The sequence below is a fragment of the Micromys minutus genome (assembly GCF_963924665.1).
Source record: "Micromys minutus genome assembly, chromosome: 16".
NCBI lineage: Eukaryota > Metazoa > Chordata > Mammalia > Rodentia > Muridae > Micromys > Micromys minutus.
The window spans coordinates 14,634,751-14,658,497 of record NC_137985.1 but is presented as its reverse complement, the minus strand read 5'-3'; the positions used below and the strand labels follow the sequence as shown (position 1 = coordinate 14,658,497).

Genomic DNA, 23,747 nt, shown 5'->3' with positions numbered 1-23,747 from the left:
ATCCTCTACTTACTATTGTAAGGTTTATGTAATAAACCTTTAAATGCCAGTAGAATAAAAATAAGGTTCTAATGGAAGGGCTTAGAGTCATATATAGTAAAAGATCCAAAATCATGAAATGACTACAATTATGTGGCTTGGTTCTGCCAGTTCAAAATGGTGTGACTGGAGACACACTACTTAATGTCTTAATTCTTAAATTAATAATAAATATGTGCACCTCAAAGAAAGGTTGTAGATTATTTTTAGAAGCTTCCATCCTAGTTTCCACTATGGTGGGAATAACGTAACTTACTACTCAGTGTATGAGAGTTCCACATCTTTACACCACTGTTTGTGCTCTTGATGACGACCGTTCTGAGAAAAGTGAAACAGAATCTTAGTGGAGTTTCTATCTACATTTTCCTGGCTGTTTGTATGTAAGCTGATATATGACCCTATTGTACTATTATTGTGTGTACCCACAAAACCCTGGATCATCCTAGCTCAGAGACTTTTACACATCAGTGTTTAGTGCAACACTTTTTCTGACAGGTAAGTTTTGGGACCAACAACAATGTCTACAAACAAATTGATGAAGGAAATGTGTTCCATATGCACAAAAGAACATGGCAGCAATCAAGAATAAATTGTCTCAATTGTAGAAAAACTGATGCAACTGGCTATGCATTGTGAATTGTTAGACTCAGAAAAACAAATATCACGTTTCCTCTCGTTTGAGGGCTTTAGGTTCCTTATCAGTTTATATATCATTTTATGAATGAATAACAAAAGCGTTAAAGTGTTACTGTCTTAAGGAACAGATAGAATGGGAGAGGTGGGAGGTGAGAGCAGAAAAGTGGAAAGCTATGAGTTGTGTGAGGGAAGGGTATGGTCCAAGCACATCATACGCTTGCATGAATGTACCCAATATAGTACTAAAAAGAGAAAAAAAAAGATTCTTATTATAAAAACTCAAAAGCCAAGAGTGACTACAGATAGACACCTGGAGGGAAAGATATACTTCCATTCTGGTTTCTGGTGAAGTTACCTCTATACAAGCAGTCTACTTATCCTTGATAATCAAGTTGAAGATCTCTTCCCTTCCAACCCCCTAAAGCACCTTGTTTCTTACAAGAAAAATCTCCCCAGTGCTTGAGTATGTACATAGTTGTTGCGCCACGCTGAAGTCCAGAGAGAAAGAAAGGCGTGAGTTCCTGTCTGTTTGCTATCCCCTCTGTAGCAACCAGCCCTGTCCTGGTACCTTTCACTATCAACTTCACCATTACTAACCTGGAGTTTGAGACGGATATGGGTCACCCTGGATCCAGGAAGTTCAATATCACTGAGAGAACCCTACAAAGCCTGGTGAGAGTCCTGCTCATTGCATCCATCCCCACCTCCTGGCCATGCCATGCCCTTGAAGAAACCACGGCCCAGCTCATTCTGATTATACATATGCAAGTCTAACTCACCCTTGCCTGTTTTGTACACCTCACTTCTGTCTTCTCTATCCATCATTTCTCTTCCTCATGCCTCTCCTCCATTTTTACAGCTCAGGCTCTTGTTCAACAAAACCAGTGTTGGTAGATTTTATTCTGGCTGCAAGCTGATCTTACTCAGGTGAGTCCTTAGAATAATAGGCTAGAGTTACGTAAAATTCTCTCACATCAAAGATTGTGTTCAAATTCCACCCTGCACTTCTGCATGTCTTATGCACAGGAGAATTCAGGAAATACCATATCTGATACCACAATGTTTCCTAATTCTACCACTTATGCAACAATCAATCAACATGATTGCAACTTTCTTCTAATTATCTAGATTTCATCTTTCCTCTCCTTACTTTGTGATAAAAGAACATTTCTTATAGACCCTAATATTGACCCAGATAATTTCTCTTAAAACAAATGTGTCTTTTATGCTCAAGAATTTTGATCATTGGTGTTCTGATTTTTATTCTTCATGTATCTCATTTATGACCTCTTCTTCTCCCATAATCTACCCTTGCTTATGTGATTCTTGTAATTGATAAAAATTCTTGACTCACTGTCTGCCCAGGATCAGACATTACTGGAGGTTAATAAGAAATTGTACAACTGACTGTGTAAGTCTCTATCAGATAATTCTGTTTCTATGAATCCATCATATCCTGTTCCAGATGTCTTGGAATCCCTCCTCAGGGAATCTATTTATCACCATTCTTCTTATTTAACCTTTCCAGGCCAGAGAAAAATAGACCTGCCACAGGGGTGGATGCCACTTGTACCTACCACTTAGACCCTGCTGGCCACAAGCTGGAAAGTGAACAGATATATGGGGAGCTGAGCAGTCTGACCCAGGGTGTCACCCAGCTGGGCCCCTATACCTTAGACCAGAACAGTCTCTTTGTCAACGGTGAGCATCAACCATTCTGTGCTTTGCTACGTCGAACAGCCCAAACCTTCCATTCCAAGGTTTCCTCTTTCTCAGTTCTACTATAGCTTGATTCTCCTATTATCTCTGTAGGTTACACAAACCAGTTTCTGGCTACTACGCCAAGAGGTGAGTAGTCCAAGTTTCCTTAGTTTCCTACTTCATTTATCACTTATACCTAGTACTTTGAAATAAAACATAGCAAAAGCCCACTGTTTTAATTTCTTTCTTCTTCACCAAACTTGCAGTCTGAAATAAATATCAATTTAAAACCTAGCAGAACCCAGATTATAACACCCTTCAAGGTGTCTCTACATAGATGATGTCTCTATTCCTAATGAATGTATTTTCTCCCCACAGCTTCTATGGTTAACATTGTTTCCTCCAATACACCAAATCCCATCTCCAATACCACAGGTAAAATTTTCTATAAAAATACTTCCAGTGCCTCCTGAAGTTACAGGAGGCAGAAGGGGTAAAGAAGTACGTTCCAGAGGATTCCACAGTTGACCCTTGATAGTTATAGAGTATCTTGAAAGTTCTGAGAATTCTCAGAATACTATTTCCAATCCTAGCATCAAGCCTCCAAAGCCAAGCTATTCTCTGGTGCCTGCTTCTTAATGGAGGTGTCTATGGACTTTTAAATATTTATCAAAGCCTTGGAAGACTATTAACCAGCAGTCTAGAACATATTGGTACAGGAAGCAATGTATAAAACATCAACTCATGAATTTATCTGATTTTTAATTTGACCCATTTGACCAAATTACCAAGTCATATTTCTAGGAAACCATCTTTCTCAGATATCAGGTTGGGAATAGAGTTTAAGTAACAAGTACATTATTTATTGAACCACCTCTTGGGGGCAGAGTTGGGGTTTCCAAAACCCATGTAAAATTTGGGTGAGCACAGTTGCCTCCCTGTGCAAGAGGTGAATATAAGAACTCTCAGAAAGAAGCTAGAAAAACAGACTAGCAGAAAGAGAAAGCTGTGTTCCCTGCAAGAGATTCAATATATAAGATGGACTATGAATGGAGAAGACAGCTGACATCAACCATGGGTCTCACACACATGCACATGTACCTGCATACACCTATGCCCCATGCACATGCAAACGCAGATACATATATGCACACCACACACCCGCATGCATATGCTCAAGTAGATAAACTCCATGGCTTTAAATGCCTTTGCTTCTTTTCAGAACTCTCTGACTCAAGCCTTTACTCTGAGCTGACAATTGATTGTACTTAGAAAAACTATCCCTTTGCCCTAGACATCTGAAGACTCCTCCTCTGATGGACATGGTCTAATGAGCATATATAACACTATCTACAGCTGCCATGCTGTGACATGAAGGGAATCAACAAATAAAGAAAACAACGTCTAAATCCATGATAGAGGCATACACAATTTATCAGTGGCTGCATAACTGCAAAGCATATTTTTACCACCACCCCCAGAACTTGTTACTTGTTGATAGCTCCTTAGCAAGGGATAGGCTAGATGAGCCCCTCCTCCAGCCATGTTGGAACCTTGTATAGGTAACAGCTGCTATGAATGTAAGTGTATCAACCATGTGGTGTGTTAAAGACAGCTTTCTATAGAACTCCTTCCCATCTTCCTTCTTTTATTGAATCTTTTCTTTATTTACATTTCAAACATTTTCCCCTTTCCAGGTTCCCCTCCAGAACCCCAGATCCCATCCACCTCCCCCTGCCTCTATGAGGTTGCTCTCCCACACACACACCCACTCACTCCTGCCTCACCACCCTGGCATTTCCCTACACTGGGGTATCAAGCCTTCACAGAACCAAGGGCCTCTCCTTGCACTGATGCCCGATGAGGTCATTCTCTGCTGCATATGCAGCTGGAGCCATGGGTGGCTCCACGTGTACTCTTGAGTTGCTGGTTTAGTCCCTGTGAGCTCTGGGGCATCTGGTTGGTTAGCCCATCTCCTTTTTATCTTTTTTCCTCCTAGTCACTTGTGAAGTTCCTAAGCTTTGGGGGGGGATGAAACAGATGCTCTGTGTACATCTAAGCACTAAGAAGTTATTCTCAACACTTTGACTAGTTATGGATCTCTCTGCAAGAACTGTCTGCTGTAAAATGTAGTATCTTACCAAGGCTAAAAGCAGAGTATTCCTGCTATATTTTAATTGCCACAGTGTTAAAGTACTGTTATTTATATCATTCAAAATAAGGACTTTGATTTTCTTGTTTAATTCTGGGAGAGACATCTCAAACTGTTGACCTACATGTCAATGCATGAGTTCCAGTGATATGAATATAAAATGTCCTAAACCCTAAATAAGGACTTAACTTTCCTCCTGACCTAATTGCAGCCTCAAGCTCTGCTCTGCTGTTGTGCACTCTTAACTTCACCATCACTAACCTACCCTACGTGAATGACATGTGGATCCCAGGATCTGCCAAATTCAATAAAGTGGAGAAAATCCTGAAGCTCCTGGTGAGACTTCTGCCCAACTCCCTTGCCTCATGCAGTCTGTCACCTTTGGACCTGTTTGCTCACTTCAGCCATACCCAGCACTTGATTTCCACTTCTCTTCCTTGTTTTATCTGCCATCAAACACCCACATCCTATATGCCATACATAATAGTACCCTGCCTACCTATCGCCTTACCTACTTATGACTTACCTACACTGTTCATATATCCCTTCCCTTACCTGACTCACTGATGACCCATTCCCTCACTATAATCTGCCTTCCTGCCCCATTCACTGATATGTTTTCTATTTAGCATAGCCTACCTGCCTCTTGTTCTAGCCACTGACAGTTGACCCACCTAATCCATCCATACCTGTGTTCTTCTGTCACTACCCAAACTAATTCTCACTTAGATTATATTCATATATTCATTGAGCCTCTACCTACCTTTTCCAGACTTTCAAACCTCTTCTTGCCCTATCCAAACATTACCCCACCTACTATCTACATTCACAACCAATTTACTAAAGCCCTATCTGCCACTTCCCTGTGTTGGTCGGCCATTTGTATCTACTCATGTCTCTCTCGTGACCTTCCATGAGGCCCTGCCCACCTCTTCCAGTCCTATCTACTTCTCTTGTATTTTCCTCTGGTGAACTACTTACCTCCCTTATCCTATCTATTGTTGTCCCATCCTCATAATCCTATCATATCAAGTTTTACTTGCCCCATCTATTCACTAAGGTCCTACCCATAACCCCCTCTTGCCCAAACTCTGGATGCTCGCACATATTCTGGCCCCACCCACCTATCCCCAGTCCATCTATCCTCTTCTTATCATTTCCACGTATTGCTTGCTCATGAATTCAAAACTTGCTTACCTTCCTTTTCCCCACCCTTTTACAAAAGCCCACTAAGATTCCCATCTCCATGGTTACTGATACCTACCATATCTCTCTTGCTATAGTTTGCTTCACATACATTTTCCAGCCTTGATTACCTCTCTCTTGCTTCAACAGCTTATGTCCTGACTACCCATTCTATCCATGCCTACATATGTTGCCTTTCTCATTGGTTACCTACCCAACTGCCCTTGTCCTACTCACAGATGTAAGTTCCACTTACTGACTCCATCCATATCATTGTCCTGATTACCAACCCATTCACTAAAGCTCTCCTCCAATCTAATACTCCCTTCGTCTCATTCTTATACTTCATTCTGATATCTACTCAGATCTGTCATATTACATCAGTATTGGGTCCAATCATCCCAATTGTTTCTACTTTTTCTTCCTATACCCACTGGTGCCTGTTCCCTTTCTCTGATCTCCATTCATCCCTCCGTTGCCATACACATTGAAGGCCACTGAACTTACTCAAGCCCTCTCTAGTTTCCACTTGCAATCCTGCCCACTTGACTTCATTACCTATCACTGGTTTGCATCACATTCTTATTTTCACACTCATGGATTTCCTTCCTGCAAATTCCAATCAGTCTGTGTCTCTACTGACTCTTTCACCCATCCAGTCTCACACACACCTTTCCTTACCACACATACTGTTTCTAGGATAACACTTCTTCCTCTCTTGCTCCTCCAACTTTTCCCTACTCACACTATTAACTGAACCCTCTCTCTTTCACAGCTCAAACCCATGTTCCAAAATACCAGTTTTGGTGTGCTGTATTCTGGTTGCAGACTGACCTCACTCAGGTGAGACCAATAGAGGAGACCACCTAAGAAGGCATGGTAGAATTTCTACTTCTAATTCTTTATGTCTAGGTCTTCCTTTTGTTCCCAACTGTTTTTGCAGCCCCTGAGTTAGGCCTGATTCTATAGTCTCTCTTTTATGTGAACTTCAATTTTCCAAGGTGTATTTATTAGTAGTTTTTATTACAGAAACAAGGAAAACAAAATGAGAAGCCCCGAAATAATAAACTTACAATGAAAAGGTGTTTTTGTTTGACACATCCAGGTTTGCAAATATTTATTATGTCTCTGAGCATAAACTTCTGATTCTCTTGCCTCTACCTGTTAAATACTGGGAGTACAGGTATGTGCTACCAGGCCCAGTGTGTGTGCTGTTAGAGTGATGGTGCCCTGAGTCTCATAAACAGTAGGTCAGCACTCTACCAACCAGGCTACATCACAAACCTACGAGAAAAGTTTCATTTTGATGACATATTCAGAGACATCTCTGTTTACAATTAGGTGGATCCTTGCTTTTGGTTTGTGGAGGGGCAACAGAGCTAAATTGACCACATCCAGATGTAAAACAAAAGAGAAGAACAGGGTAGAGTGCTACAGTTTCCTTGGGAACATGCCCCTAAAAAATATAAAGACCTCCCCCTTAGCCCCTCTTCTCCATCCATCTCCAAATCCCAATAGCACCACCCTAGGGCATCATGCCTCTGCAGTATGGATATCTAGGGGATATTTAATATTTAATATAGCACAGTATTTCTTGAAAACTTGTTTGAATAATCTTTCCAAGGATTCACAACTACTTCTATGTTCTTAATTAAAGACTGCCCCCTCCCCCTATTCTATAAAGCTATATACTTTAACTAAGCATAAAGCTTTAGGAGAAATGCATTTGGGTGATAAGGGAGGAAGGAGAAACCTGCTAAACCAATCAGATTACCTAAATCAACCTCGATGATTAGTGGAATAATATATGTCACAGGTAAATGGCCCTCACATTCTAGCGTAGTACTTCTTAGAATAATGGCAAAACAACTGGAAATTACAAATGAAATAAGGGACATTCTTGATTCTTTATAAGAGATGCTCTACAGCCTTTAAATATAGTCTGTGGCACATGGAACCATGCCTGATGGTTCACACACAACAAGAACTTAATATGTACCAGACACTAGGGTACAGAACAGAGAGACTGCCGTATTGGCATTATTATGGGTGGCTATTTTATGTACAGTGGGATATTTAACAGTGTTGTACTAGTCAGGACTCTCCAGAGGAGAACCTATTGGTTGATGCATATTTTAAAAGAGATTTACTAGATTGGTTCATCACTATTGGGCAAATGGAAATACCAAGATTCAAAGAAGTTCAAAAACTTTTCTATCACTGAGAGTTACCAAATGATGGAGCTAGAAGAAAAACATTTTCTATTTAGATCTTGTGTCTTTCTCTACTTCTATTTGTTAGTGTTGTAAAGATCAATACAAAATAAATATAATTTAGGAAACCACAAGTAAATGGCAAGTAAAAATCAAACTAGTAAACCACTTGTCAGTATATTTATTGCGTTCTCCTCTATCTGACCTTCACAGGCCAAAGGAGGACAGTGAGGCCACCAGAGTAGACATGGTCTGCCCTTACCACCCAAGCTCCACAGGCACTGGTCTGGACAGAGAGCAATTATACTTGGAACTAGAACAGTTCACCCACAACATTACTCAACTAGGACCCTATACCCTGGAGCAGAATAGTCTCTATGTCAATGGTAAGTTTTGGTCATATGAACTTTTCTGTACCAAAGCATGTATTGTCTCACTTAAAAATATTCTTGTTTTCCTTCATATGTATCAATACCCCCTTTCTTATATTCTGCCATTTGGTTTCTCACTGTAGGTCACACACACCAGACTGCAGTAACCAGCCCCAACAGTAAGTATTAAAAAATTCATCACATTACAGTTTGGAAGAAGAATGAGTCCCTGACCAGTTTTAAAATAAAAGGGAGGAGTCAAGTGCTCAGGCTAGGAAGTCCCTGAAATCACAACTCATTATAACTAGGTGCACCCTGCCATATTTACTTTGTAACACAGAAATTATACTCAATTATGGTTGGGGGAATAGGTGAAAAATTGGTAAACAATTTAATAGAAACATAAGTGATAGTCTGAAGACATCCCCTTTTAAACTCTGAGACTTTGCATTTTTTTCTTGTATATGTGTGTGGGAGGGTTGTTAAGTTGCATACATGTGCCATGTGTCCATACAGGTTCAATTGCATACATTAACATGCTTGTACAGGCCATTGGTTGACCTGGTGTGTCTTTATTATTCTTCACCATATTTTTTGAGATAGGGTCTCTCATTAAATCAAAGTTCACATATTCATCTAGGCTAGCTAACTAGCAAACTACAGGCATCCAAATATCTTCACCTCTCCAGTGCCAGGAATACCAGCATATACCACCACATCCAAATTTTTTATGTACACTTGGGTATTAAACTCAGATTCTCAGGCTTTCAGAAATGATTTGCCCACTGAGCTATATCCCATATTTTATCTTCCAGGCCATGAAATGCAGGATGATTCAGTACTGCTTCTTTCAATTAGTGAACCAAGGATACTTAATACTGTACTCTCTAGTGAGATGATGACAGACTCAGGACTGTGGCCTCAGGTTCTACCTGCCCTGTGTTGATTACCAGGCATGACAAAAAGCTAATCTTCTTCTCTCCCACCCCCCAACCACCACTATAGATTCATCCTTGGAGTTATTTACCTTCAACTTCACCATCACCAACCTTCTGTACACAGAGAACATGCAGCCTGCTGGATCCAGGAAGTTTAACATCATAGAGAAGATCCTGCAAGGCCTGGCAAGTCCCATTTATTTTACTCTAGCCTTGTTTACTCCACTTCATCCTTGAATCCCTACTATCCCCATTTCTCCAGCACCCTTCTACAGCCACTCAACAAACCTTTATCCCCACACACTTCTCTCCGAAACTATCTCTTGTCAGGTCCCATGTATCTCTCTTCAATCCCCTTCTACATCTAATCCACCGAGGTAGAGACCCAAACATCCTTGAATAGTCTGTCACTCTCTATCCAATCTAACCTCAGCCTTAGCTCCTCTATTAGTTCACATATCCATCTTCAGCTCTGACTACCTCATTCTGGCCAAACTTTATTTTCTGACCCCTACTCCCCATCTCTAGAACTCCTGCTGAGGCACCTCCCCAGTTCTTTCACCATGCTAGCATAGTCCAGGCCCATCCTCCTGTCTCCATAGCCACAGTCACTCCAGCTCCACCACTCCCACCCATACCCTCTAAACTACAGCACAACCTACCCAATTGGCTCATCCCAAGTGAGTTCTACTTATTCTCACTATCATTGTGTATCACCAACAGAAGAATAACTCACCAAAGGACAAAAGCTGACCCCCCCCCCCCGTGGCATTGCCTCAACTTCTCTTCTCTTTTCTACAGCTTGAGACCTTGTTCAAGAATACTAGTATAGGGCCTTTGTACGCTGGTTGCAGACTGACTTTGCTCAGGTGAGTCCTTAAAATATCAACCCCAGTTGGTTCCTGTGGTTTCATGCCCAACAATGTGAGCTACTTCTTTCCTCCCCAAACGGCCCCAATGTCTTGAGCACAGATGGCTATTCAGGAGTCATGGGTGCCATGAAAATACAACCCTTGATACTACTAGTTTTCCTTATAACTGTCCAAAGTCCCTACCAAACACACCGGTAGAATAAGACACCAACTTCAGGTATATATTCCGATTCTGTTCTTTTCTTTCTTTCACAAGAAGAGACATTATCTCAGACTCTTAATCCTACTTCTAAGATTTCTCTAAAAATAGTCACATCTCACTTGAATGTCTATGTTTATTGATTATTTATTATGGGAAAAAAATGAAACTCATCTATCAATATGTCCAAAAACAGATGAAATGGGATAGATAATAGATAGATAGATAGAGATTTTATTCAAATATAAAGAAAAATAAAATTATGAAAATTACTTGTAAATATTTTTTTTTAAAAAAATGTCAAACAATGTGACCCAAACTCAGAAAAGCAATACTTTTATATATATGGACCCTATTCTATAAGGCATACATGAATCCAGGTAAAAATAAATATAAGTGTGGATAAAATCTAGAAAGGAGACCAAGATAGGATAACAATAATAGTAATTATTATTATTAAGGAAAGATAGGCATAGATGGACAAAAGATCCTGAGACATGAAGGAGAAAAAGAAACTACAAAAAATAATTCAAGGGATGACTGCGGCATAAAAGTGTAGGAGTGAATGGTAGAGGAGAACCTTTAAAATAGTTCATTAGATAATTTTATAATAATATTTAATACTATATTTATTTATAATAAAATATTAAACATTGGTTATTTAGTTAAAAGCATCCTTCTAAAGTCCCCAAGTTTGGTTACCAGCACCAATGTCAGGAAGTTCACAACTACCTATGATATTTCCAGAGAATCTGACACCTACCTCTAGTCTTTGTGGTACCCAGAAATGTATTTGCGTGAGTGTACACACACACACATACACACACACACACACACACACAAACACACACAAATTGTCAATAATTTAGTTAAATTTAAAATTATAATAAATAAAATGAAATATTAAAACAACAATAGCAAATGCATATAACCACTTGCTTCATTTTATACCAAGACACCCTATTTTTTTTTTTGTTTTTTTTTTTTTTTTTAGTTCAGTTGAGTTTACTTTTTATTTTTGAGCCACAGTCTCCTGTATTCCAGGCCAGCTTCAAACTATGTAGCTGAAGATGACCTTGAACTCATGACCCTCCGTGTCCTGAACTCTTAGGATTGCAGGCCTGAGTTACCACATTGGGTCTGTGCTTTGGGATGCTACCTAAGGGCTCCGTAAACGGAGCTGTGGCTTCCTCCCCTATGTATTTTGTTTTTGAATCACGCTGAACTATCAACTATGTAAAATATTATGTAACTATTTATTTCTAAGGATTTTTAACACCATGTGTATGTGTGTTTGTGTGTAGTCACAGAGGCAGCATTGTATCTCCCCGGAGCTGGAGTTATTGGCAGTTGTGAGCAACATGATCCGGGTGTTTGGAACTGAACCCAGATCCTCTGCTCGATCCGGACACACTCCTAACTGCTGAGCCATCTCTCCAGCCTCCAGTGAATGCGTTTTAAATGAAAACATTCGAAGAGGCTTTGGGGCAGTAGAGTTCAGAAACCAATAAATCTTTCTAGCACCACCTCTTCCCAGTATTAACTGCCACCAAGACACCCTATTTTTAATTATGAGCTAGCTCTCCTGTCTCCATGTTATGAGGATGCATTTTTAGTCTTAAATTTTGATTATATTTGTTCTACTCTCCAGTTCTTCTCAGTTTGAGTTATACAGGGAGAAATGTTTTTGAAGGGCAGAATTTTCAACTAATTTTTTAAATTTATTTTATGTGCATGCATGTTCTGCTTTCAGTAAATGAGCTCATGTGTACACAAACACATACATGGATTTGTGCATTCATGTACCAAAGGACAATCTTACTATCTTCATCAAGAGCTTGTACCTACTTTTTAATTAAAAAGTTCTTTTTAAGATAGTAACTCTTATAAACCTGGAACTTATTAAGTACACCTGAACAAGGCTACCTGAACAATGAGATCTAGAATCTTCCTGTTTACACTTCTTTGGTGCTGGGATCATGAGTGCATGCCACCCTTACTAGATTAAAAAAATTAATTAATCAATTAATTTAAAAAACAGGTTCCAGAGAACAAACTCAGCTACTTATAAGAATTTATCAATTGAGCTCTCTCCCTAGTTCTGTTTATCAGTATTTCAGAGTTGAAACATCTTCTAGTTTCTTTACAGCCTATATGATTAACTTCTTTTCTAAGAACTGAGGTAGTCAGGGTCCTCTAGATTCCATTCCTGAGCATGGTGGAGGGGATTTTGGTGTAACAGAGTACTAACCTCCTGAATCACTCTAATAATTCTGAAGAGCATTTGTGATTATTGATTATACTCTCTTTCCCAGTTCCAGGGAGGATGGAAATGCCACTGGAATAGACACAGTTTGCACCTATTACCCTGACCACATGAGTTATGGGCTGGCCACAGAGCAACTCTACTTGGAGCTGAGCAAACTGACCCATGATGTTACTCAACTTGGCCCCTATACTCTTGATCAGGACAGTCTCTATGTTAATGGTGTGGAGATAAGTATTAGTCATTTATCTTGTTAGTTTAACAAAACTCTAACAAATATAACTTAAAGAAAGTCTAATTCTGGCTCAGGCTTTGAAAAAAAGAATAATATTTGGTGGCAGAGAGACAGAAATGTTGTTGTTCAATTTACATTCTTCTTTTCATATATCCCAGAACCTAAAACCACAAAATGATACTACCAATACTCAGGGAGAATCTTTGCTGCTCAATTAAGTGCCTCTGGATCTGCCTTCACAAGCATTGTATAGGTTATTGCAAATCCCATAAAAGTGACAGTCAAGATTTAGCATCCCAGGCTGCTCACCTTCATTTCATCTTAGCAACTCACATGTACTTCATATGTACTTCCTGTCTGCTCTCTCTATTTTTATTCTTCCATCTCTGAATCTTATACAACCCAGACTTATATCTTATCTTATAAAGGTAAGATTCTATTAGACTACTTTCTACATACCTCATTCCAATCCTACCTTCAGCCTTTAGTGAGCAGAGTTTTGCTTTCTGCTATTGCCCCAGATATAGGCACCTCTTCGATGAAAAATACAGAAAAATGGAGTTTCCAATAACATAGAATACTTTCTCCCTAGTTTTTATGCTAAGAGCTCCGACTTGAATATAAAGGGGTATGCTTGAATGTGAATTTCTTTTTCCTTCCTGAGTGAGCTTTGAGGCAAAATCTCTGCATCTAGCTCAATTTTTCATCTGAATTTAATAGTAGAGTTAACGAAGCTTCTTTTGTTCTAAATATAGAAAGTGTATTTGATCCATTACAGATGGGAACTTGCCCTTTTCTTTCCTTTCCGTATGCATATATGTGATATTCATTTTATTGGACATGAATGTATGAGTTGTTGCATATGTGTAGGTTTATACATGCACATGGCGGCCTGAAGCTAATATCAAGTGTATTATTTGAGTTTTCTTCATGTAATATATTGGGGCAGAGGTCTCGTTATGAACCCTGAGTTTGTTGTTTTGGTCAGTCTGGCTATCCAACTTAATACAGAGATTCCCTGTACTTATTTTCACCAAACTAAGATTAGAGATGGGCTGGCACAAAAAAAACATGGGTTTTTTATAGGGTTCTGGAGATCTGAATTCCAGCCAAGGGCTTTACTAACTGAATAATCTCCCAAGGCTTCCCAGTTTCTTTTAATAAATAATAACTTTAGGTGGTCCAGCCTTGAGTAGATCATCTCTCCAATGGCAAAGTTACCTTTTTAAATTTTTACCACTTTAATTTTGTTATTCATATTCATATCAAATCAATAAATTTTAAAGCAAAAGTCAGATGACTCAAAGGCTAACATAGTTTATAATGTCTAGATCCAAAGTATAATTCAATCAAAATCTTAGTAGAATGGGCAATAAGATCTTTTTGAAGACAAGGTTAGAACCTACAATCTATTAATTTAAGATAAGTAACAGAGAGCTTGGATCAGGCCAACAGTATCCTTTTGTTGAAATCTTTCTCCTTCATCTTTCCATGTTTCTATAGGTTACACACATTCAACCTCAGGCATCTTCCTTAATAGTGAGTATTACAGACCCCTACATGTTTTTGGCTGCCTCCCTTCTCCTAAAACACAGGAGATGCTGGATAAACCAACAGTTTCTTCTTTTTCATTGGATATTCTCTGTATTTACATTTCAAATGTTATCCACTCCACCTCCCCTTGCTTCTATGAAGGTGCTCCCTTTCAAAACCACTCTCTTCACCTCAGTGCCTTGGCATTCCCCTACACTGGAAAACTGTGCAATTGCTGGACCAAAGGCCTCTTTTCCCATTGATGCCTGACAATGTTATTTTCTGCTACATATGCAACTGGTGCCATGGGTCTCTCCATGAGTACTTATCAGTTGGTATTTTAGTCACTGGGAGCTCTGCAGGGTTTGGTTGGCTGATAATGTTCTTCTTCCCATAGGGTTGCAAATCCTTTCAGCTTCTTCAGTCCTTTCTCTAGCTCCTTCATTGGGGCCCCTGTGTTCAGTCTGATGGTTAGCTGCAAGAATCCTCAACTGTATCTGTATGACTCTGGCAGAGCCTCTGAGGAGGCATTTATATCTGGGTGCTGCCAGTAACACTTCTTGGCATCAGCAATAGTGCTCGGGTTTGGTGGCTGCATATGGGTTGGATCCCCAGGTGAGGCAGTCTCTGAATGATCTTTTCTTCAGTTTCTGCACCTCTATTTGTCCCTGTATTTTCTCCTATTATCCACTTTAAATGGGCAGAAGTTTAAAAGTATTCATAGAAATGTAGACTGAGTGAAAATGGTACAAATCGCCTATCTTTCCTTACAGCACACAACCCAAGGGTAATGCTAAATTTTAAACAATAGAAGCCACAAAGCAAAACACAGATTCTTGGATATAGTCACCCAAGCTTATTAACAATGAATCACATTTGAATTTTATTTCTGATATTTTCTTTTGCTTTGTTTTGTCTTGTCTCAGTACCTGTGGCTACCACCTCCTTTCCAGCTTCCTCTGTGGCTCCATCGTATACAAACAATTCCACAGGTAGGGAACAATGCATGTTCTGATTGGTACCAATAAGGTAAGTGACTGATTTCTTCTCTCAATGCTCATTCACCTTTCCAGTGAAGACTCTGCTTTCTATTATTCAATCTAGTTACTTAGAGTCCAAATTTTTATTCCAGTCACTACCACATAAAGGTTTGTGAGCATTGGCCTAAATATCTCCTAGATATGACTCAGGCCTCTTTGACAATTGACATAGTTATTTTTTATGTTTCTGTGATAAAATATTCTGATCAAACCAACTAAAGGAAGGAATGGCTAATTTTATCTCAGTTAACGGTACTGTCCATCAAACAGTTGGTTCCATCACATTCAGAAATGCAAACCAGAGTCATGAATACACACCAGAACATAGTGTCCTTTCTCTATTGTACACGGTACAGGAAGCTCTGTCCATAGAATGGTCCTGTTCATACTTAAAATTTGTTTTCCCACATTAGTTGATATAATCAAGATAATTTCCCAGAAATATTTTATGAAGCCCAGTTTTCAGGCAGCAATAAAGTCTATCAAATTGACAATTAACAGTAACCATCACAATCATTCTTGTCCTCCAAATCTAATCATTCTTCTGATCTTTACCAAAGGCAGAGATAGAGTTTCAACTTTCATTCCTCCTCTCATTCATCTCCCACATCACATCAACGAGTGACCAAATCTCATATCTTGTCTTTTTGGGAGTATTCTTAACCCTATTCTTTATCTGTATTTATATCATTTAAACTTTATTGAGTCCAGCATGTTTTTGTTAGAGTACAATAGACTTTATTATGACTTCTTAATGTCTTCTACATAGCATCTATTGCATTCTTTATAATACATTTGCAGTCATAGAATTCCCTTCTTATAAATAACATTTGACTTCTTCCATTTGTTGTTTACGTTAAAATCTAAAACTTTGTGTTACTTAACCATTGCCCTCAGAGGGTCCTGCTGTCTTTACATCTGCAATTCCATTCGGCCATAGTGAAGTAATTTTAAACTCCTTTAATGCACAATACACTCTCTTCCTGAATGTATTCACCCAATTTACCTGGAGTGTTGTCTCTATTGATTAGTTTTAGCTATTCTTAGCCATGATTTACATCATATATGAAATAATGCTTTCTCCAAAGAGCTTTATTTAGTCATTGGTTAGGTCACTCTTGCAATTGTCTTACCTGCCTTCCTACTAGTTTCTACTGAAGTGTAATAATTTGGTAACTTCCCTGGTTTCTAAATTAGGATATAGTGTTCTACTCATCTTTGGACCAAAAGAGTTTATTACAGAATCTTTCACACACTAATCATAGCTTGAAAAATGAAGAACAGCTATAACTTTAATGTTGTAACAGGTCTATAATATCTCTTACTTCAAATCCTATTAGTCTAGCAATGTCACATAAAATTAGAAGCATCCTTATGTTCTAAATCTGGACATCTTTCTCTTCTTCACAATTATAGGCAATGGTACTGTCATGGTACCCATCACGCTCAACTTCACCATAACAAACTTACACTATACAGAGGAGATGGGACATCCAGGTTCCTTGAAGTTCAACTCTACTAAGTGGATCTTACATTATTGGGTGAGTCCTTCCAAGAACCCTGCCAACACTACCTTACAACTCCATGGCAAGGCCCCATCTATAGTTTTTGCTAACCTTGTCTGTTTATAATTTTTCATCAGCTTGGTACCTTGCTCAATAAGACCAGCATTGCCCCACTCTACTCCGGGTGCACATTGTCTTCACTCAGGTGAGACCCCTCCCACCCCCAAAGTAAGAGTGAACCACCAGAAATCATGCACTTCTATCATCACTTTTTAACATCTACCCAGACACTATCACTTTCTTCCTGCCCAGATAAGGTTCAAGTTGAACATTTAATAACTTACTAATAAAAATTGATTACTGTAGAAAATTCAAATGATATTCTATTTAAAGTGAAGGTTCTCTTAGAAGAGCTGAATATTCTGTATACAATAAAAATAAAATGTTTTCTGAAAGATTATGGAGATGGGCTGTTGTGTGCTCCACCACAGGGCAAGGCTGATTGGGAAGGCAGGACAAGGAGAGTTTGGCTGCACTTACCCCACATTACCTCTGGGACAGGTGTGCACTCTAGGGAAGCACTGGGATGTCTGAAACCAGCTTGGTCAAACAACAGTTTCCCCAGGGCAGGATCAAGAATTAAAAGAAAAGAGAGATAATTAGACAAAATTATAACATGACTCCGGCCAGTTCTGAGGCTGAAACGAATGAAGTCTTTTTTATTCAGTCCTCTTTTAAACTACTTTAATTACATGCAGAAAGATAGCATCAGTTCTGAGTCAAGGAACAAGCAACTCAATAAAAAAAATCCTGTAAACATCTTTCTGGGGGCTAGGTGTGGAGACTAGAGACAAAGGGGGCTTCCAGGAGACACAGGGACCACCACACCTACATCTGGCAAGCCTGCCTTGAGCTGCAAATGTAAATGTTCTTAATCTGGGCCAGTTTCCTGAGCCTAGCGCCAGATTCCTGCCTTGACTAACTTCTAATTTCACTGGTGATGTCAAAATTCCAGCAGCCAACTGTCCAATAGTGCCAAAAAAAATACTCTCCACACTGGGACACGAATCCCTGGGAATGAGGAACACAGTTTGAAAAGTGGGAAAGCCAGGGATGGCTCAAGGGTCGCCCGGCATGCACAAGGCCAGGACTGGCAATTGGACATTCAGGCACCACTGGGAGCCGCAGAAGAGCTGAAAACAGAGTGGGGACCTACAGGCTGGATCTAGCCTGGGGTGGAGGTAAAGGAAAGGAGCTCCAGCTAGTCCTTTGGCGACTGTCCTGAGCTTCGTGGGCACAAGCTTGGTGGCATTGTGGCTGGGAGTGCAGTGAGGCCTTCTACTGAAGATTAGATAGAGGATCTGTAGGCAAAGGCCTTCCCCATGGCTCCCCACTGGAGAATTCCAATGAAAAGAGACAGTCTGTAGTTTTAAACCATTTATTGTCATGGTGGAAAGTGGATGCATAAAACTGTACCACCTCCCCACCCTCCTGTCTCAGGGTGGCCCTGAGGCTAAATATCTTTTGCAGGGAAGAATGTCTGGGAAGGGAATTTTATTGGCTATGCTCTCCAGGCCTCTAGTACATAATTCATTAGCATGAAGATCTCTGTTTTAAGCCTATGCGACCACAGGTCACTTCTCTTTTATGTCAGAAGCATGGCACATGTTCATGTTCCAAGTCAGGAGTATCTCAGAGATCTGGGATTCACCAAAGCCTCAAGGTGTGTGCCCACCAAGTCTCCCAACTTCCTCGAATGGTTTTATATCTGACAGGCTATTCAGTATAATACTTCTCATAGAATCATGAAAATTTGAAGTCAATCCCAGAAAATCACATAAAATGCTGACTGTGGTGGCAAACATTTGTAACCCATTTGTAATCCTGCAAACAAGATAGTCCTTGATTCAATAATATGATTTAACTGACTCTTGTAAGAGATAAACAGATCACTGGAGTGTAGTCCTTTAACTTAACTTAAATGGCAAGCCTTGGGTTCTAATGAATGACCCTATCTCAAGACAATAAAAAATAAGAAACATAGCAGAATATGGAGCTGGTAATATGGTTTTAGTGGGTAAAAGCATGTCCTGTGTAAGTTTGATGACCTGAATTTAATTCCAGTAATCTGGACTCTCCTACAATGAGGTGGGAGGCAGGCACCCAGGAATAATTCCCATTTGGGCTGAAGTGTGAAATACAGCAGAAACTTATTCACCAGCTGACTCCTGGAATCCACCCACCTACTCCATGATACTTGTTTGGTCCTTCTCATACATTGTGTGTATGTGTGTGTGTGTGTTTCCCAAACTAACAAATATAAACACAAGTGTGTGTGCACACACACACACACACACATACAAACACACGGGCGGGGGTGCATTATTTCTGACCCCAATATCCAAAGGCTCAGATAAGACAAATAGAGACCAACTTTCAAACTTTATAACTCTCTCCTTTGTTCCCTTCATCCTTCTCCTTCCTCCTCCTGCTTTCAATTTCTCCAATTGCGTAAGAACTGTTCTCATTATTCCAATCTCAAATATCCTTTTGACAGGTCTGATAATCATAGAGCAGCCACAGGAGTTGACATCATCTGTAATTTCCACTCTTACTCCATGAGTCCTGGAGTAAACCAAGATCAGCTATTCTGGGAGTTGAGCCATGGGACTCATGGCATCACCCGCCTAGGACCCTACACCCTTGACCAGGACAGTCTACACATAAATGGTGAGAGCCCATATTTAAGCAATAATCATTTTCCTATTTCAAGTCTTAAGTGTTTCTAAAGTACTGACCAATTCATCCTTCTTTCTAGAATAACCCTATTTTCCCTTTCTTTTGTGTCTGGATTCCAGCTCTGCTTTTATTGTGATAAGTCAAAACTACCATGGGTGGTGCTTTAGAGTGTTTGCCTAGCATGCATAAAATCTGGGTTCCATCAGAATCACACAGTTCTACTTTTCTAAACCACTTCCCAGTTTTTTGGCTAAGAATATGTATAAAACCTTCACAGTCACAATGACAAGCTCTATTCACCTTCAGTCTCACTGCCTTGTTAGTCTTCTCCATAAACACCCTTTTCAGTCTCTTTCCTTCTGCTTTTACCCTGAAGACTCTACATTCCCCTTTGCCCAGAATCTTTGATATTCATTCCGTTGTTTTTCTTTACAGGTTATAGTTTTGGAGCTACATCCATAAATACTACCAGTGAGTATTTCTGGCTGTTATTGCCTGGGTTTTTGCCTCAACTTTTAGGGACTGCTCAAACAGTTCTTTTTATACACAGCTCTATTCAGCCATTGATTGAATTTTATAGTCATCTCTTACTAAATTTCAATTTTCCGGTCAAAGTATTGGAAGACTTGACTCTGTTCCTTGCTGAACAGAACAGGCTATTGCAGAACCTTACACACAGAAGCAACAAAAGTTACTTGTAAGAATGAAGACAGGATAGTCTTTATGAATTAAGAGTTACAGAATACGCCTTGTTTCAGATCCTGTTAGTCCAACAGTTTCCCATGGTTACATCTGGAAAGAGCTTTGCTCACTGCTTTGTTCCTGGCTGGGAGCTTCTCTCTTCATCTGTTACTTAGGCAATGAATCTATAGTAGTACCTATCACTCTCAACGTCACCATCGTCACCCCCCATACACACTCTTCACTGAGAGAAACAATACCCTCCTCACCTGGCACCTACCAAACTGACTCCTGCATAGCTTCCGTTTTAGTTCTCCCACAACCTTAATTTGTTATCCTTAAGAGGTAAACTGAGGTATAGTAACAGTTTTTCTTTTAAAGAATTCATTTCAACCAGTAATTGTTTGTGAAGTAGGAAAGACCAAATCAAAAGTGGTTCACATTTTTCCAAAGGCAATGGGAAGCAACAACAAATACATTCTGAACACAGCTAGGAATGTTTGTGGTTATTTGCAACTATGTGTGATAAGTTCTTACTTAATTAGCCCTGAACCCCTTGATGAATAAGTTACTGGGTGATTTCTGGTTGATTGAGATGGTTTCATTTTGTTTATCTTTATCTTCCTTCTCGTTTTATCTCTTTTTTATTTTTCTCATCTTCCCCCACCTATTTTATGGTGGAGTTGCCCTAAGATAAAGGGAGGAAGAAAAGAGAAGAAAGGCAAGGGGGGTGACAGAGAAAAAGATGAAGGAGATCTGGGAAGAGCAAGGAAGGGTAGCAGAAACAAGAGATTGGGGAGGGTAAGACAGAGAAAGAGGGAGAGAGATAAGAGAAAGAGCTGAAAAAGTAGAAGGGAAGGAGGCAGAAAGGAAATTTAAGAAATTAGTGAAAGAATAAAGTGACAGAGAGGACAAAGGAACAGGAAAAAAGGAGGGGAAGATGAACAGAGAAAAAGAGAAACAGCAAGAGACAAAGAAGAGGAGAGAGGAAGGAAGAGAAAAACAGGTAGATGGCAAAGAGAAGGAGAATGGAAGAAGAAAGAAAAGTAGAAAAGGAAGAGAAAAAGAAAAAGAAAAAGATAGGAGACAGATAGGGGAACAGAAAGGCATTAGGTGTCACTAACTCTGCTTGAGTAGCTAATATGAACCTTTTCTTCATAAATCCAAAATTTCATGTATTTTACCAAAATCACCTATGGGGAAGGTGGGAGGATGGAAATGTTCTGTCAGAATTTTCCACATCATGGGGACCCCTAACTGGCTGCTATAGTTGCCTCCTTTAATAAGTCTCCCGTAGACCTACTGACTTACCCAGTATAAAGAAAATTAATTCCCCCTATCCTAAATACATAGTGTCATATCATCTTTAGCTTTCTCTTTTTCTCTATCTGAGTAGCTGGGGAACTCAGTGAGGAATTGTTCACAGTGAACTTCACTATCAACAACCTGCGCTATTCAGCTGATATGAGCCAGATTGGCTCCCCAAAATTCAATATCACAGATACACTCATGCAGCATCTGGTGAGCTACCTGACGCCCCTCACGCCCTTCTATCCCCCTCCTAATCAAGAAGCCTGCCTCTAACCAACTCTGGCTCCCTTATTTCTTTACAGCTCAGCCCTATGTTTCAGAGGAGTAGTCTTGGCCCCCTATACACAGGCTGTAGAGTGGACTCTTTAAGGTGAGACATGTTTGCCAATTCCAGCTCCCCTCTTCTACTCATTATCCAACTTGAAAAGTATTGGAGTTGTGATGATTAGGATGGTTAGAATTGATGCATTCCTTTTGGTTTTGCCTATTAATCATTTTATGACAATTCAATGTCTTATTACAAGAAGGTATTTATAAACCTCTAGAAATAGACTGGTTAGCAGCAAAATATCTTTCTAAAATCTTCCAGTTATTGACCCGAGGGGTGGCTTTGCTTAGATCACTTTCCAAGAATGTATAAGACCCTAGTTTTGATGCCAATATCATAACAATATTAAATTGTTGTAAAATAAAAATCCCTAAGTCCAAGGCAGGTATCACTGAGTTTAGAGCCAACCTTGTCTGTGTAGAGTTTCAAGACAACCTTGGTTATATCAGGAGGCCCTGTCTAAAAAACAAAACAATGCAAAAGCAGCTAATGACAACCGAAAATCAGACTGTAGACTATGAGTGATATACAGTGACCACAGATGGAGAAGCAGCAGTGGTTTGAACGTCCTCAGCATGTACCTCTTTATCCTCAATTCAGGTCAGTGAAGAATGGTGCCCAGACTCAGGTAGATGTCCTTTGCACTTACCGCCGAGTTTTCAACAGTCGAGAACTGCCTGCCAAGCCAATTTTCTATGACCTAAGTTGGCAAACTCGTGGAATCACCAAGTTGGGTCCTTACTCTTTGGATAAAGACAGCCTTTTCATCAATGGTGAGCCTTTTTCTTCCTTTTGGCACTCCTGCATACTGCAAAGGTTTCCAATTACCAGTTCTTTAGGAAAATTGTTGGGATTTAAATCCAGGTTCCCATTAAAAATGAAAAGAATAGAAAAGAAAAGAAACAACAACAACAAACCCTACCTATATCTTAATCAACTGCTCCTTGAAAAACTGATTCTACATCCTGAGAGTTTTGAATCTAAGATATAAACCCAGTTAGTATTGCCAAAGTGATGCTCTAGGCAAATACTTCACAGAAAAGTTCCTTTATGCAAGGAAGCAAAGCAGGCATCAGTGTATCCAACAGCCTAAGTTTTAGATACTATATATTAGCATAAAATCAAAAAAGGGCAGAATCTAAGAGGTATGCCCTGTATGACATTCTAAAAATTTACAAAATAGTTCTCTCCTTCCCTCCACTTCTCTTTCCTTCTCTCCCTCTGCTCTTCCTTTCCTCTCCACTTTCCCTTTCCTCCCACTTTTCCATTTCTCTTCCCTTAATTTTCTACCTTCACTTCTCTGCTCCCTCCCTTTCTACACTATGCCATCTCCTGTCCTCCCCAACATGGAAATAGTGCTTGAAAACTAAGTGAGGTCACACTTAACTATCATCTTTACCTCATGTAGTAGTTAAATTTTTCATTGCTGTAAGTAAATACCTGACAAAATCAACTTCTGAGGAGAATGATTAATTTCAGTTTCTAATTCAAGGAAATCAATCTCATTAAGGCAGGGGTAAAAATAGAATGTGGTCACAGTGTAACAATAGTCAGCATACAGAGACAGATGCAAGTCCTTTGATGACTTTCTTCTATGTGTTTCATCACAGACCCCGATATGAGAGAAACTGTCTCCTAAGTGATTCTAAGACCAGTCAAATTGACAGTCAACATTCGCAATTATACCCAATTATGGAAGAAAATATTACAACATGGACCCCCTTACATTCATTTTAAAACAGAGGAAAACTGAAGAAAAAAGTATAAAGAATATGCCACACTTTGATATTCTGGTTAACATCC

At 39.5% G+C, this 23,747-nt stretch overlaps 1 protein-coding gene across 1 annotated transcript in view; it reads left to right on the top strand.

Moving 5' to 3' along the window:
• The window catches only part of LOC308430871 (uncharacterized protein), a gene marked incomplete at both ends in the record, with an annotated part of 216,021 nt that overhangs the window by 112,457 nt on the left and 79,817 nt on the right, over positions 1–23,747 (top strand). Inside the window, 20 exon segments of the mRNA XM_080930149.1 lie at positions 1,223–1,347; positions 1,535–1,602; positions 2,204–2,376; positions 2,488–2,523; positions 4,740–4,864; positions 6,489–6,556; positions 8,140–8,312; positions 8,441–8,476; positions 9,303–9,421; positions 10,037–10,104; positions 12,622–12,794; positions 14,311–14,346; positions 15,294–15,332; positions 16,797–16,921; positions 17,023–17,090; positions 19,443–19,615; positions 20,060–20,095; positions 21,702–21,826; positions 21,919–21,986; positions 22,545–22,717. Coding sequence (XP_080786275.1) covers positions 1,223–1,347; positions 1,535–1,602; positions 2,204–2,376; positions 2,488–2,523; positions 4,740–4,864; positions 6,489–6,556; positions 8,140–8,312; positions 8,441–8,476; positions 9,303–9,421; positions 10,037–10,104; positions 12,622–12,794; positions 14,311–14,346; positions 15,294–15,332; positions 16,797–16,921; positions 17,023–17,090; positions 19,443–19,615; positions 20,060–20,095; positions 21,702–21,826; positions 21,919–21,986; positions 22,545–22,717 — 2,007 coding nt within the window.